At 39.2% G+C, this 16,237-nt stretch overlaps 1 protein-coding gene across 4 annotated transcripts; it reads right to left on the minus strand.

Moving 5' to 3' along the window:
- Positions 1-593: 593 nt before the first annotated feature.
- LOC136441618 (mitoguardin 2-like) lies at positions 594-16,012 on the minus strand. Of its 4 annotated transcripts, none has more exons than XM_066438005.1 (15): positions 15,906-16,012; positions 14,732-14,941; positions 14,020-14,187; positions 12,919-13,028; positions 12,355-12,458; positions 11,985-12,108; positions 11,462-11,545; positions 10,713-10,849; positions 7,621-7,693; positions 7,000-7,086; positions 6,392-6,490; positions 5,778-5,912; positions 5,353-5,406; positions 2,269-2,385; positions 594-1,405 (listed from the first exon to the last, which is right to left on the minus strand). In XM_066438005.1, exons 2-15 carry the CDS (start codon positions 14,934-14,936, stop codon positions 1,169-1,171), a joined length of 1,734 nt encoding a protein of 577 aa, XP_066294102.1. In that variant the 5' UTR covers positions 14,937-14,941; positions 15,906-16,012; the 3' UTR covers positions 594-1,168. The 4 variants fall into 4 exon arrangements, with proteins under 4 accessions (XP_066294102.1, XP_066294103.1, XP_066294106.1 ...); XM_066438006.1 differs by having other exon boundaries at positions 14,732-14,937; positions 15,906-15,991; XM_066438009.1 differs by lacking the exon at positions 11,462-11,545.
- Positions 16,013-16,237: the final 225 nt, after the last annotated feature.

Consider the following 16,237-nt stretch of genomic DNA (forward strand, 5'->3'; position numbering starts at 1 on the left):
TTACGATTAGTCTCCAAGCAGACCTACAGGTTGGCAAAGACCGTATCCAACAGGCAGAAGGAGTTTTTATAGCCAACCCAAGTCTCATAGCCAACCCTATGAGACTTGGGTTGGCTATAAAAACTCCTTCTGCCTGTTGGATACGGTCTTTGCCAACCCGTAGGTCTGCTTGGAGACTAGGTTACGATTGGATTCTGGGCTGATTTTTTGGGGGACCCAATAAATAAAATACTCCTTTTGTGGCTTGCTTCTGTGCTATCTTTAAACGCCCAAAGTGTGAAATAATGATGCAGATGTGCTAATATGGGTAGGTAAATGTCAATTTCAACTTCACCAAACAGAATTGTTTTCCCCAGAATATTTCAAGTTTTACCCCCTGAAATCGCTTAGGGCACCTTTAAGTGTCTTTGACGAGGACACAATGTCTGGCCCAATGCAGCCAGGAATCAAACCCATGCCCGCTAGCCTAACTGCTAGGCAATCAATGCCACCTTTCAATCTATCATGTATAAAATTCACTTAACTATGACCAAAACATCCAAACTGGTACTACAGTTGCAAGCATAACTTTAAATGCATGACTATCATCTCTTAATTCTCTTTTGTTTCTTTTATTTTTCATACTACTCTTACTGGGTTGGTTCTTCTGAATGAAATGTAATTCAAGACATTAAACACTTGTGCAGCATGTATTTACAAAAAGTCACTTTTCAACATGTATTTACATTAATTGAAAGAAAATACTGTCAAACATTTCACAATATTCAAAACATCAAAGCGACCAATAGCTTAAACTGCCAATCAAATATCTGGTTGAGACATAAAATAGAGATAAAAAATACAAAAAGGCAGATTCTCTGAATAAAAAAATTCGCATTGTTTATATGTCGAACTCTTGTTACTAAGGGTGTCCCACACATTTTAGGACCACTTCACTGTGAGCCACTAGGATATATTATGAATTCATTTAGTTCAAGGGGACATGATTTCACATTAGAAGGGAAGAGAAGTTGTGCTTTCAGCTCAGAAAATCTGTATTGTCTATGGTGTGTTGATTTTGCGGTGAGTAGTTCACTGCAAAAACAGCGAACATAAAACCACCGCAACTATTTAAAGATTTATCATAAACATCAGCCTCCTACGCAATACTGTTTAGCTTACTTATATTCTACTCTACACTCTCAAGAGAATCATCCACATGTATTGTCTCCTCTTCCGCTGAGCTGATCACTCCGTTTACGTGTTCTGGTGTTTGCGGTGAGGAGGAAACGATAGACAGTCTCTCCTGTAGAACGCATCTTCGCTGTCTGGCCAGGAACATGATGTCATCCGCCATCTCTTGTACAGAGGAATAACGAGTCTTCTCAAAGTTAAAAACATCCGTGATGAATCCTTGTACCTGGTCCTGTTGGGAACAAAACAAAAAAACAAAACAAAAATTGGATTAAATACCAGAAGTGGTGCCAAACAATGACAATTAAAATAACTAGTAGTAGTAGTACATATAATTAGATATCATACAACTGGACAGTAGAACTTCCATGACTGTATGACTAATATACTTGAATGCATCTACAGGGTATAATCATAATAATCAGAAATCTTGAAAATTATAGGACTGGAAGAGCAATTTCTTGAGACTCTGGAAATAGATGATGTGAAGGAATCTCAGCTTGAGATTGATACTATTTAGGCCACACCATCTTCACTTGTTGGTTCTTGGACATTTATATGTAAACTCTTAGCAAGCAGATCTTATGAAAAGAGAGGGATAGGAAGAAAACTGGCATCCGACTCTGTTCACTCCCTAAGAATGTGTGTACCATGATACATACTCTCCCCTTAAAGTCTGTTTTCATGTTGATATTCCAATCTAGCATTATTTCTTTTGTCTGAGAACCAAGAAATCAAATTGGTGCGGCCTAAAGTGCTTGGAACCTTTCCCAACATCTTTGTTCAGCTAGGGAAGATTCCCACTTGTCATGATAATAGTGACTGTGAGATCAGGTAATGGTATCATGGGAAACATCAACAACCTGATCAAGGACTCCTAAGAAGTTCCAAAACTTCCAATGTCAGAAGTACAAAAGCCATTCTTCAGTACACATTTATCATATAGCCAGGAGACATGGACCCCTCAGGAGACTGATATTTTTAAAAGTTTTATGAAACCTCTGAGTGATGAATGCCCTTGGTTACTCCAGTTGAAAAAAATCCTTCTACATGTGTGTCTAACATCAGAATAAAGGACAACTTTTCCACTTTTACCTTGAAGAAGTAGCACAATTGGTTTAGTTCTTCATCTGTCCCCAGAAACCCCCAGGCCAGGACCGGGCTCACGTGCTCCGAGATGGCGTAGAAGTGTGCGATAAAGCCGTCTGGATACTGGAAAAGTAAAGTTGTATATAATTGTGCAATGTCAAGGACCGGGAAAGGTGGAGAAGGCTTCTCAACTGACAGACCCTGCGGGCCTACCTGGGGAAGATGTAAGATGCAATGTCAAGGAGGAAAACAATTTTCTAAAGAGTCTAAGTTGCTGCACCTATCTACTCATAATTTCACCTGTGACGTCTGTCCACGTCAGTAAGGCTAGCCCTTTGCCTTAACCATTTGCTTGTAATGCAGCATTGGCTGCATTGTATGCAGCAGTCAAAAGAATAAAATCACAAATACATAGAACATTTTAGAAGTACAGCAGTTTTGCCAGGTTAAATTGGCAACCAACTAAGTCTGACAAATGTATAAGACTTTAATTCCCTTAATATTGTACATTGTATTGTATTGTATATAATTGTATATCTACAGTGCCAGAGTTCGTTAAAAAAAACCTCAGGCTTGTGAGGCGGCATTGGCTGCATTGTATGAAGCAGTCAAAAGAATAAAATCACAAATACAAAATATAGAACATTTCAGAAGTGCAGCAGTTGCCAAGTTTAATTGGCAACCAGCTAAGTATGACAAATGTCTTTAATTCCTTTAATATTGTATATTGTAATTGTATATACAATTGTATATCTACAGTGCCAAGAAGGGAAAAGAAACCTTTTACAGAAGTTGCTGCACCTTTGTACTCATAATTGCACTTGTGACGTCTGTCAACGCCATTAAGGCGAGTCCTTTGCCTTAACCTTTGGCTTGTGAGGAAGCTTTGGCTGCATACGATGCAGCAGTCAAAAGAATAAATGAATACAAAATCTACAAAATTTGATATAGAACATTTTAGAAGCACAGCAGTTGGGAGGTTTAATTGGCAACCAGCTAAGTCTGACAAATGTCTTCAATTCCCTGTGAGTCTGTGTTGTGATGATGACAGGCAAACAAGCTAATCATATATCATTAACATGAATAACAGGGGTGAATGATGCACACATTTCTTACTGCTTGAAATACCACTTATCTGTGGCTGTCACTGCATTTTCCCAGAATTTCAATCACCGTCATTCTATATCTGAACATACTGGGTACAGTTGAAAGGTATATCTATAAAATCATATAAATCATATTGACCACTTTTTTGTCATGACTTTATTATCAGCGATAGTAAGAAACAGTCTATTAAAGTAGTTTTGACCGACGTGAATAATAAGGCCATGCTGATTTGATTACATGGATGACATCCTCGTGTGCATCAATTTTTGTCCATTTGCCCCCTCAAAAAAAATCAGCTAATCTGTAATTCATAGAAGAATACATCAGAGAGAAAACATGATGCTAATTAAAAAAAAAATCCAGAAAATGTATACTAATGTTGTAGAATGCCAAAGTCAATTCCAAAGTCAAAGAAGAAGTTTTGAAAGAACAAAAATGAAGAATCTGTATTTTGGTATACCATACTACGTGTGTTTAGTTTTCTTCATCCTACCTGACCATGTGAATTTTATAATGAAGGCCATGTTTTTTTTATAATTTTTTTTTTTCATTCGCACAGTTTTGGGTTCCCGAGAGGATGTCATACATATATTCAAATCAGCATGGCCTAATTTGTAAATTTGATACAAATGTACTGTTTAACTGCATTTACTTTTGAAGTGGTCTTATTTTGCAGCAGGAGGGATAATTACGTTTTCACTGTGTTTGAAGTTTGCTCTTGAAACAATTCTGTACAATAGAATTATAAAACACAATATTTGCAGTTTTATGATTTCGCGCAAAAATCACCAAAAAAAACCATCGCAAATGTTTCAATATTCACAGTATCATCCTGAGTGATCTAAGTTCTAAGCACTTCAGAATTTGACCTTGAAAACTGACTCAGATTTGGCATAACCTGGTCACGAAACATGCAAAAATGTATCAGCAACTGTTAGTGTTATACAAGTCATGTACTGAATGGCACAGGCAAAACCTTTGAACTGCAGTTTAATCCTCTTTACGTGAGCCTTAAGTTCATAACACCTCTCTACGTAAGATATCTGGTTTCACATTCTGACACAGATATGAATCCTCAGAATCAATTTTGCAAGCAAAAGCAGGAATTTATGTATCCCTACAATACTGTACACGTACGTATATTGTTACCCAGGGCTTGATCTTCAGCTTATGCAATTCAATAGGCAGCAAGCTTGGGCAGGCCAAGTCAACAAATTACAAGTCTCTTAGAGAAAATAACTTTCCGCAACCATCTTGCCAGAGGTAAAAGGAGGTTGCTTTATGAAACATATAATCTTCCGAGAGAGTGCCAGCAAAGGAAAAGTGAATGTAAACTAGTAAGTACAAGATGAAAGTGAAGGAAGTGAAATGCGTCATGTGCAGTTGAACCCGCCCTGTTGATCACCCCAAGCAATTTCCAACTGCTTCAATGAAAGAAGGCAATTTAAAGATCAAGCAAACCCAGAAATAAATCACATACGGTTTCTACTGTTAGAAACTAACCTCATTCTGCATACAGGAGGTGCATTGCGGACATGGAAAGGACATGACATTATGTGAAACACTGAACAAATCTCACATGGATCACACTCATTTCACAGTCATGCAGATACAGTTAAAACATGTCAACCATTCAAGACACTCACCACAAAGGTATTTTGTTCTAACATCAACATTGAAAAGACTGGTATTTTGTACAAGAAATTACAAGACAAACTGCAATTGGAGCAGAATACAAGACAGGTTTACTTTTGATAACATAAGGAGACAGGAAACATACAAATCACACAATTACTACATGGATTCTTATTATCAATATATCACGTCCAATTACCAAGCAGAGGCAGTCTGGTCAAGGTCAAGGCAAAAAGTAAAACTTAAAGATCACTGTCATAACCAGCAATGCTGTCTATGATAAAACTACCCTGTACTTTTTAGAGTTATTGGTGGTTGTGGGTGGGTAGGGTGGAATACATAGCTTACCAGTAGCATTCTCCTTTTTGCCTTGAGCACTGACCACACAGCAGTGGCCAGTGCCTGGAACAGATCCAAAACAGACAAGTTAACGTTACATCTGATTCAAAACATGATACTTAAAATCCATCCTTTAAGTTAAAAATTACATTCCTTATCTTAAGTTTTACAGTTGGAAGACAAACTATATTAATCATGATTGATCTACGATTCCTAGCAAATATCCCTCATGGTTGATATTCAAGAATTATCAATGGTGTTGTCAATCAAGGAAATATCTCGCATTTTTGTATGTATGCAGCTGAAGTATTGCAATCAACTCTGTATGCTTCTGTGTGGGCTTGATGAGCATGACAACAGTACATATAAAAATGTGACGTATATGATTTTCTATTGAAATGTTTGTGGGCAATATCTACGTGACTGTTACTCACCGTCTCCTTGAATCCGTTTGACAGCCATCTATTCTGCACAACAGCAGTGACTGAGGATGGTGGATTGGCCAGGTCGTCAAAAGCATCCAGCAAAATAAAATCTAGCACTACATCATAGAAAGACAAACACATCACCTGCAACATATAAGAAAAGGAAAAGTAATACAAATGATATCAAAGGTTCATACTGTAAAATTTGCCACACCTGCATTTAAATATTTCCATTTAAATATTTCCACTCAGACTGACATCTGCAACTAATTTGGGTCATTTCGACATATTTGTGTCATTTTTTTCACATTTTGCAGCATTGGTAAACAACGCAAAAGCAGGCCCCGCAAAGTCCCCCAGTTTTTGATAGCCTACGGAAAACTTCCTGACTGCAAAATAGAAACATATTTCAAGACCTACTCATGACACAACAATGTTGCACTCATACGCTGTGAATATCACTGTGCAGTGTAATAAAGGTAGATTCATCTTTTGATAACCAAAACTTTGACTTTGATTGGTCAGATTCCACAAAACATACCTTCAAAACTTGGCTAAAACCTGATAGTGAAACAAGTAACAAGATATCATTTGACACAAAGTGGGAACATATCAACACTTACCCCCCTGGCCCTCAGCTCCTCAGCCATGCTTTCCCAATTGGTGGAGTCTTCACAGTATCTCAACATGTCTTCAAAGGCTTGCTGGAAGTCCTTAGGATCCTGCAGAAGTAAAAACAGTGTATACTTCATACATGGGCTCCCTTGGAATGTAGCTACATTGTTTACTGAAGGGACCACCCTAAAGATCAATAAATAAATATTAAATAAATGTAACCACCATTAACATTACTCTGCCGGGATACATAAATCTGCCACTTTGAAAAACAGTGGGTTTGAGAGATCCCTAGTGCAGCACCCCCCAGGTATGCAGTTTAGATATACAGGTTGTCTGGAGTGCATTGTACTGGTAGACGTTGGGTTGGAGATCTGTTTGGATGTTTCTTTTCAGGGTGGCGTAATTATGTTAGTAGATGTTATCATTTTCATATTATAAATGATTTTAGGCATACTGAATCTGATTGTACAAATACATGGACAAAAACTGAACTAGAAAAAGACAAACCAGAAATGCTAAGTATGAAGGAAAACTTCTTAACCCGAATGAGAAACTTAACATTCACACATCAACTTTGTGGTCCATCCTTTATCTATCCACACCTTCTTCATACCTTCTCTGCTCTCCACATAAGTTCTGATATCATCTCCTTCCCCGTCTCTATCATCCACTGTCTCACCGTTTCATCCTCAAATAACAACTGTAAAATCAACGAGGTACGGTGTGAACAATCATAGAACTTCTTAATGAGGCAAACATACACTCGAGGTCAAATTGTCAAGTGGCAAATCGACTAGCATATATTGCATATAGTTGTAACAAGTATAGAAAGATGGAATGAGGTTGGGGTGTGCCAGGGCCTACTCAGTAAATTGCGTACGTGTACATTACATTGCCCTTGAGCGAACATGTGAATTGCCCTTGTGCAAACATGTTAATAGCCTCTCTGAAAGGCTTCCTTAATAACCTTTCCTTTCAATGCCAACAGAAAGCAGGTTTCAAGTTTAAATAATCTCCCCTGTAATTGGAGAACCTTACCATTATTGAAAATCGCAAATTAGGGCCCCTAGAAATCTGCCATGGAGGCTAAAATCAACAACAGTTGTTATGGTTGGGCCTTAGGCAAGATGCTCTTATCTAACAACTGACAAGTGAAGCTTAACTAGATGTATATATTTATGTATGCCTTCAGTAACTAAGGAGTAAAGTGACATAAGTGTTGTCCCTTCCTTACCTGGAATGCTTGTCTAACACAGTGGAGCTTTGCAGTAAATTCTCTGTCAGAGAGACACTCCAACATTCCAGTTCTGGAAAAAGAAAGTAGGAAAGCATTCATATGTGAACTTAAATTACCTTGTAAAACAAGAGTTCCACGACCTCATATCTCCATGAACAATTCTATTCATACAAATGACTTACACATTTGCATAATATATGCTTGGTCACCTTTATCTAACTTACACATGTTGCAATATTGACAGTCCTATATTTTTCCAATTAGATTAATTATGGTGTTTTTGCATTAATTATGCAAATTAGGAATTTATTTGCATAATTGGTATCTGTTGATGCTCCACTTTCCAGAAACGACATATGTTACATGTATTCGAGTCTGATAATGGAAAACACTGCAAATATAGATTTGCCTCATTAGCTATGCAAATTAAGTCATCATTAGCATAATTTGCACTTCATTATGTATATCTCTGTCTAAGCTACCTGCATACTAAGTATCATATTGACAGTCCTATAATTTTCCAATTAGATGAGATATCGTGTTTTGCCTTAATTATGCAAATTAGGAATTTATTTGCATAATTGGTATCTGTCGATGATCCACTTTCCATAAACTACATATGTTACATGTATTTGAGTCTTATGATGGAAAACACTGCAAATATAGATTTTCCTCATTAGCTATGCAAATTAAGTCCTAATTAACATAATTTGCATTTCATTGTGTACATCTCTGTCCAAGCTACCTGTATGCTAAATATCATGGAAATCCGTTGTTCCTTTGTTCAGTTATTCTCCTTAGAAGATTTTCACGATAACGCCCCTGCAGTTCCAGAGCAAGCTGCTAGGGGGCCCAAACCTACACCACGTCTTCATTACACCACAAGCTATCTGCCACCAAAAAATCAAGACCATAGCACGTCCAGGTCAAGAGATACAAAAATGGAATTTCTGCTGCAGTACCAAGGTCACATACCAGGGGGCCCAAAATCGACCTTGAATTTCGGCTTCACAACACCTGCCCACATACCAAATATCATCGTAATCCATCAAGAGGTTCTTGAGTTATGCTGACTACAGTAGTCCGGAAACACAAACAGACAAACAAACAGACAAACAGACAAACAAACAGACACACAGACACACCCAAAACAATATGTCCATTTTTCATGGAGATAACTAAGTTCGAACTATGGCCACAGCAGGTATTGGCCAATCATAACTAAGGCAGTGGTCTATCAGTTTTTAAGCACCGGATCCACTGGCCAATTAGAAGGGTGGACACAGCAGGTGAAAGTGGCAAATAGCAGTTCTGAAGCAGAGTTATTACCACTCACTCGAAATTCTACAGACACAGAATCAAAATTTATTGACAAGATAATCGACTACATACAGGTGTGTAGAAGCTTTGTTAACAGAGACCACAGTGAGTGCATGGTCGTTCAAGATTGGCCATCAAATAGATGAGAAGAAAGTGAACATGTCGGGTTTCATTGCAACTTTCTATGATTAAAATTTATATCTTAAGAGCTCTACATTGCCAAAATTCCAAAGCAGAAAAGTTGCACGCTAAAAGGCATGCTAAAAACAACATGACAAAGGCAGAGCCTATTGACAGGATGTTAAATATTTTTTTTCATTTTCGCGCTGACGCGAAAATGAAGTTGAGACGAGATCATATGCCGTGGCACGGTGCGTAAACCGACCGACCATGGTACGATCTTGATTAACCCTGCAGCCATGTACTACGTAATAAAATCGTAAGGTGTCGCTTTTGATAGAGTTGTGATACAGTATCCCATCGAAAATTACATGCGATCCATGGATCTTGGAAGGTAGTACATTACATCCATGTTTTTATACATGGCCATATTACATCTATACCACAAAACTGAACAAGAAGAAACTAGTTTTGTCAAGAAAATGACAAAAAAAATTTTGCCATGCATAGAGTTTTAACCATTATATACCTATAAAGTAGTGTACCACTATGGCATGTACCACTAGCTCCTCGTGGAAGGTTGTGACGTGTGGACTCGAAGATTGTCGGTTCGAATCCGTCAGGTGAAGTTTTTTTTTTACTTTTTTTTTCTTCTTTTCAAACATCCGTCTGATGTATACAACGTCTTTATATTATGATCTTAGATCCAAACCATGCCTAATTTTTTTTTATTGTTCATTATATACGCTACGGCCGCGTGGCGCGTTGGATACACCCGATCCCTCGATCTCGGAAGTTAAGCAACGCGCGGTCCGGACAGTGCTTGGATGGGGGACCAACCAAGGACGTCCGGATTGCTTCAACTTCAACTTATTAAACCCCCAGATAACCCCGCGAGGGGCAAAGTAGGGGGGGGAGGAGGTCCCAGGCTAAGGCGGGCAGGCCTCCAGCCTGGCGCGGAAAGACTCAACGGTGGGAGCCGTAACAACCGCGCCAGGCAGGGCGTTCCACTCGGGTATGGTGCGAGGGAAAAAAGAATATTTAAATGAGTCTGTTCGGGCGTAAAGTGGTTGAAATTTGAGCGTGTGGCTTCCCCGGGTGCGCCCCTGAGCTGGTTTCAGTAGACTATCTGTATTAATATTGATGTGGTTATTAACTAGCTTATAGAAAAAGGTGAGACGGACGTTCCTCCTCCTTTCAGAGAGGAAGCCTCACGAAGCTTTCCACGAAATCGTCTTCCGGGAGGGACGTAAAACGGGGGTCCCGTGCTCAAGGAGGTGAGGCTATGGTGACATATCATAGGCAATGCTGAGGGATTAAAGGCTTTCATGACGGATTAAGGGCAAGGGTGACGGATTAAGGGTTATCCTGTGGGATTTAAGTTTATGTTAACGGATTAAGGGATAGGGTGACGGATTAAGAATATCACATCCCGTTATAATATACTCCTCAACTAACCACGTGTACATAATCATGTTCATTGAGCGAAAATGGCAGCTTTTTGCAAAAGCACTTGTTTCACTATTGACAGGAAATTACTTTCACTAAAAATATTGGCAGGACATTACTGTCAATACAATGTATGGCACTATTGACAGGATGCTCTTGTCAGTGAGACATTTCTTGCGCCATTGCTGATTGATAAATACCTCGTTGTCCGACAGGGAATCTCTTCGCTGTCTAACAGACCCTGTGCCGCCGCATACAGCTCCAAGGTGATAGGAACAATGGGGGTCTTCTCTCCTGACGCTAGCTCATCCTCATAGTCATCCTGCAACTCTTGCAACTAGCAGAAAACAACAAATTGAATACTTTCAAAGACATTTCTTAAATGACATGTCAATGGATTGTAACAATCGTTGTTTGATAAGATTTATTTAACACTCAAATCTTTTTATTTTTCAACTTGGCAATAGAATTCAAGAAATGCAATTCAAAGACGATAGAATGTCAGCCTGGGTGCCATTCTCTGAGGTAACCGCTGGCTCAATCTTTTGGCTTGCTAAGATTAGCCAGTGAAAAGATTGAACCAGCGATGGCTACTACGGCAGATGGGACCCAGGCTAACAGAATTTTCCAAACTGAACCAAAAAGCATTCTGTAACATTTCAAGATCTTAGCATCTTATATATTTACTCTTGATTATACACGGTTGCTTGCAAGTTGACTGTTACACAGTTCTAAATGGATGGACAAATTTGCACAGTGTTGATGTTCATATTCAAAAAATAATTGTCATATTCTTGTGATGTGACATCATTGTTAACTGAGGTCACCACTGACACAAGCATCATTGTGGGGTCTATTCTAGATCATTACAGAATAGCCATGCAGGTCCCAGTTGTTGCCATTACAGGTGAATGGGACTTCCCTGATCATCAGGTAAGTACTACTGTACCTGCCCAGTGTGGAATGTACCATCTGTGGAAGAGGGGGTAACACACTGAGGGGGCAGCCAGTCTAACATGTGTACAAAAGACTCCTAATGAGAAAAGAAATGGGGAGGGGGGTAGAAAACAGAATGTAGCAAAGCTTAGTAAATGTGTGAAAGAAATAAAAGAATCTCTTCATTTTTGAGTGACAGCTCAGATATGACCAATGTGGTTATCTTAACCCTGTCCATGCTGATTTCTGCAGTGGTTGATTTATACACACTTGGCATGGAAAGGGTTAAGTATGGCTGAGGAACATAAGAGGGATTCTCTTATTTCATCAAACCAGATGTTTGTATTGATTTAAAAAAGTTTCTGAAACAAAAAGGAAGAAATAAAGAAGTACAGATTGAAATGGATTTTTAAGACAATGAAATCAAGAATGAAGCCAAAACAGAAGTCAGGGAAAAGAATAAGACTACAATGAAAACAGGATTGCAGAAAGATTCCAAATGTTTGTTATTGTTGTTTTTGTTGTGCTGTCCCTACCTCTTCAGCGGACACAAATGAGCCGGTGGAGGAGGTCTCGTCTCTGCGCCAGTCCTGTAAGTACAGCTGGTCCAGCTCCGAGATGGCGTCCAAACCAGTCATGGTCGTGTCTCGGGACAGGTTACTACAGGCAGAAGAAATCACTCTTTACCTTTAGGATCATTAACTTACTTCTTTGGATATGCTGCCACAGTATTAAGATCAAACTGGTATAATGGACTTAACTATACAAACAGTGATAGAACTTGGAAAGGCTATTGCAGCCATAGACAGAAGACAGCATCAGGAGCTGCTAATCATCTTTTGGCATGAAGAGTTTTACGAGTGCAGGAGACTGATTGGTGCATTACTATTTGTATCAACTACTTACGCTATGGAATGGTCCAGGAGAATGTTGCGCCCATCCTCCTGCAGTCTGTAAGCTCTCTGAAGTAATCTTTCTACACGTTCTACCAACTCAGTATCATCAGCACCCTGGAAGTACAATCAGCAGCATATCAATTACATGTATCTTCACACAACTGTGGTCACTATGGTCATCATGTAAAACTATTTTGCCACAATCTATCAGTGTTAAAAAGTTGACCAAGACTTGCCTAGTCAACTCAAGGTCAAACAGGGAAGGATGGAAAGCATTTTATCTAGTACATCTCTCCTTGTTGATGATTGCAAGCCACTATGTAATACCTTTGTCACACAATATGAAAACTGATTGTCTGACGAGTCTGCAAGCACTTTATGACATTTTTGGCAGTAAATCGCCCAGTGTTCTCCTGATCATCACAGTCTTTTAGGAATCAACCAGTGCCTGCAGTTCCCCTAACCCAGTTAAATATGACTTTCTGGCTATCAAAAATAAAGCCGAAGCTTGTCAAGTGTGTGTCAGGGACCTAAGAGTTTCTGTGTGGAGAAGAATTTAAAAAAAGATACAAACCTCAGCCCCAGTTGCCCCCTCCCCTTTCTCCAGCTCCAAGACTCTATCTTCCACTCTCATGGTGGCTATCTCCTCCCAGCAGCTGATGGCATGTTCCAGGTGCTGCATACCTGACGGTCAAAGGTGTGCACAGGTAAGATAAGTATGTCGCAGATGTACTAAAGGTGACTTAAACAACTCACTCTCTCCCATAGCTTAGTCAGCCGTAGGGGAAGCAAAGCGTTCAGTAAACAACTATAAGATTTAAAAATAGAATGGCTTGAATATCTAACAGACGAATGCCATGCAAATCTCTATAGGCAAAGGGCCAAAGACTGCAATATGCAAGCTTAAAACATGAATTTCTATCAACAGGAACATGACAACATTTTCATTGATTTGTGCCTTAGATTCTTTTATGATTTTCTATTGATTCATGTGCTGATAAAAAAGACTACCAACAAAAAACAAAACAAACTTCACACTAAAAAGACTGGAAACACTTAAGATCCATAATCACTTGATTTGACAGCTGACTAATAAAAGCTTGAAATTAAACAAAGTTGACAATGCACAAAAGACAAACAGTACTAGATGTTGATAAACTGGTAGCACACCTGTTAACCCTGGGTGATTTACACATGGAAGAGACAGAGAGACAGAGGATGAAACATGACAGTCAGAGTGTTGTATGGTAAAGAATTTTATAACGAAAAGGGCAATAAAGGTTCTACATAGTTTTGTAAATAATGCACGTGAGCAGATGTAATTGTGTTGTAAAGCTTAGGACTAAATGCAGTTCAAAAACTTCAAATACCATGTTTCAATTAACCTGTATAAATTGTTTCTCGCATACAGTACTTTTGTAGCTTCAAAAGCAAAATACATGGAAATACAGTATAAATATATAAGAATTATTAAGATGATGAAGAAAAGATGGTTTTAAATGTATGTCTGCAAGCATAGATTGTTGTGTTAGTAAACAATTAAAACCTCTGTTGGTAGTTCTAAGATTATCATATTGTTTTGTCAACAATGTGTTACTGTTAGTACAACGAGTACAACAACACAAACTATAGAAGTCTGACACAAAGCTGCTGTACAGCGTAACACCTGACTCACCTGTCTGAAAGATCTGTGCAGGTGACATGTCGATGTGGTCCACCTGCACGGTCCTCTCTGAGCACGCACTGCGGATGGATGTGAGCGATCCATGCAGGCTGGAGCGTGTGAGAGAATGCCGTCTACTACTGGACACTGACGTTGTGCTGATGGTCCGCACATGGTTTCCTACCATTGGGGATGGACATGGGGAGTGTAAAAATGATGAATGAAAGGCACAAACAATTGAATGCTAAGGTGCTGCTATAACATCAAGTTTGATGTTTGACACCTTTAACAGCTAGTGTGCACTGTTCAGTACTACCAAAAGAAGCAAATCAAAGACAAACTGTACTAGCATGATAACCACACGACTTTGAAAATGTACTCAAATGTACAAAATGACTAATAAACCGGTGGACATACCAACTACTAGAAAGCCATGCCTTCAAGGCTTCAACTACATGTACCAGAGTTATCATCTCGAGATTGAGGTGTTCATAAATTAGTTTTTTCCTAGAACTATCGCAGCATGGAACCAAGTTAGTACTGTAGGGGCATCCTATTCAGATAGCTTTAGAAAATGCTTGCAGCTAGATGTGCAGCGGTTAGGTGTGGCAGCTTGTTCATGCAGTGAAATATAATACATAGACATGCCCTGCCGTCTGCCTTGAGAAGCTGGTCTAGAAGAGCGGTTATACTTATAGTTATACTGGCTATACAGATAACTCACCTCCATCTACATTAGCTGGGCTCCTGGCCCGTGGGGTACTTGAGCTGACACGTAGCAATGCCTCCCCGAAGTCTTTCTCTGCAGCTCTGGGGCTACGGGCGGGGTTTGGTCTCGTCCTTCGACGAAAGAACCTCGCAGCAATGCTGAGCAGAGTCACGCTGACCGCTACCGCAAAGCCAACTTTGGAGTAGATACTTATCGGCATTCTACCTTTGATGATAAGCCAAAGAATACATACACAAGACATGAAGTAAATGAAGAATACAACCTTGTATGATCAAAACAGTATGACGATGTTCTTCATATCTACTGTATAGTCATAAAACCCACAACATTATGAGAGTATCAAAACATTGTAATATTTAGACACGAGCGATTGCAATCATGTCACGGTGACGCAGCAACAGGCAAAAAGCTGGTGGTAGGCAAAAGATAAATTTACATATTGATTAGAAATTTGATCTGCTAATCTAAATACCAATTAATAATCTAATCTGCTGACGTCGTGGTAGGCACCAGTTGACAGATGTAGACAAAAGCAGTGATCGTCGCTCGTATTAACCTTAAGTACACCAAAGTAGCCGTTTCGCCACCAATTCTCTATTGGCTACAGAACTTAACATGATGATAACTTTGACTATCCTCCTTGCAATGACTAAAATGATAGAGTAGAGTACATAGAACACTAAAATACTAGAATGTGGAAATGTTTGGATAAAGGATCAGAGTCTAATGCATGGGCCGGGGAATGCATTAGGTAACATCAGCAACAGGTAGGTTTGTGACGCAAGTCGGTGCCACAAAATGATGTTAGCCATGTCATGTGATACTAGATCCATCTTGCCCGCTGACAACGTGTACATTCATTTCTTCATCAAGGCTTCAATCAAGATCGGAAGATGAAATCTATAATTACCAGCCGTGTCTAGTACACACGGAGGCTCTAAAATACATAAATCAGAGATTCCACATTTAACAGATGTCTTGCTTGACCCACGTGCCGTTTGTAATGATGCAAGAAACCGGAAGATGTCTCACCCCCCTCCCCGTTTTTTTTCGTCCCGTATCTTGAACGTATGCAGGTATCAAATATCTCTTCGGCTAGCCTAACTACAACATAGTTTTGTAGCAACTACGCAGATTCATTTTCTAATCAATGAAAGAGCTCGATTACCTGCTAACCTTGAAAAAAAACACGACCTGACATGCCTGTGTACCGCTTGGTCGCCGCCATAAGGTTTTAATGCCTAGTGTTCTCTGATTGGTCAAGTTCTTTCTAGGTCACAATTTTGACCAATCAAGTAAAGCGTCTCGCTAAAAGTCAATACCATTCTCGTCATAGGGACAATGTGTTAAATATTTTAACGCAGCAAATAGCATTAAGAGCAACATTTAAGTCCGTTAAAAAGCAATAGAATAAGTACTTATATATATTCCTTTAGATGTATTCTAGTCGTGTTATCAAAAAGAAGTCTTTTTGTAATACCATATTTAGCACCACCCCTG

This window comes from Branchiostoma lanceolatum, chromosome 9, assembly GCF_035083965.1.
Source record: "Branchiostoma lanceolatum isolate klBraLanc5 chromosome 9, klBraLanc5.hap2, whole genome shotgun sequence".
Taxonomy (NCBI): domain Eukaryota; kingdom Metazoa; phylum Chordata; class Leptocardii; order Amphioxiformes; family Branchiostomatidae; genus Branchiostoma; species Branchiostoma lanceolatum.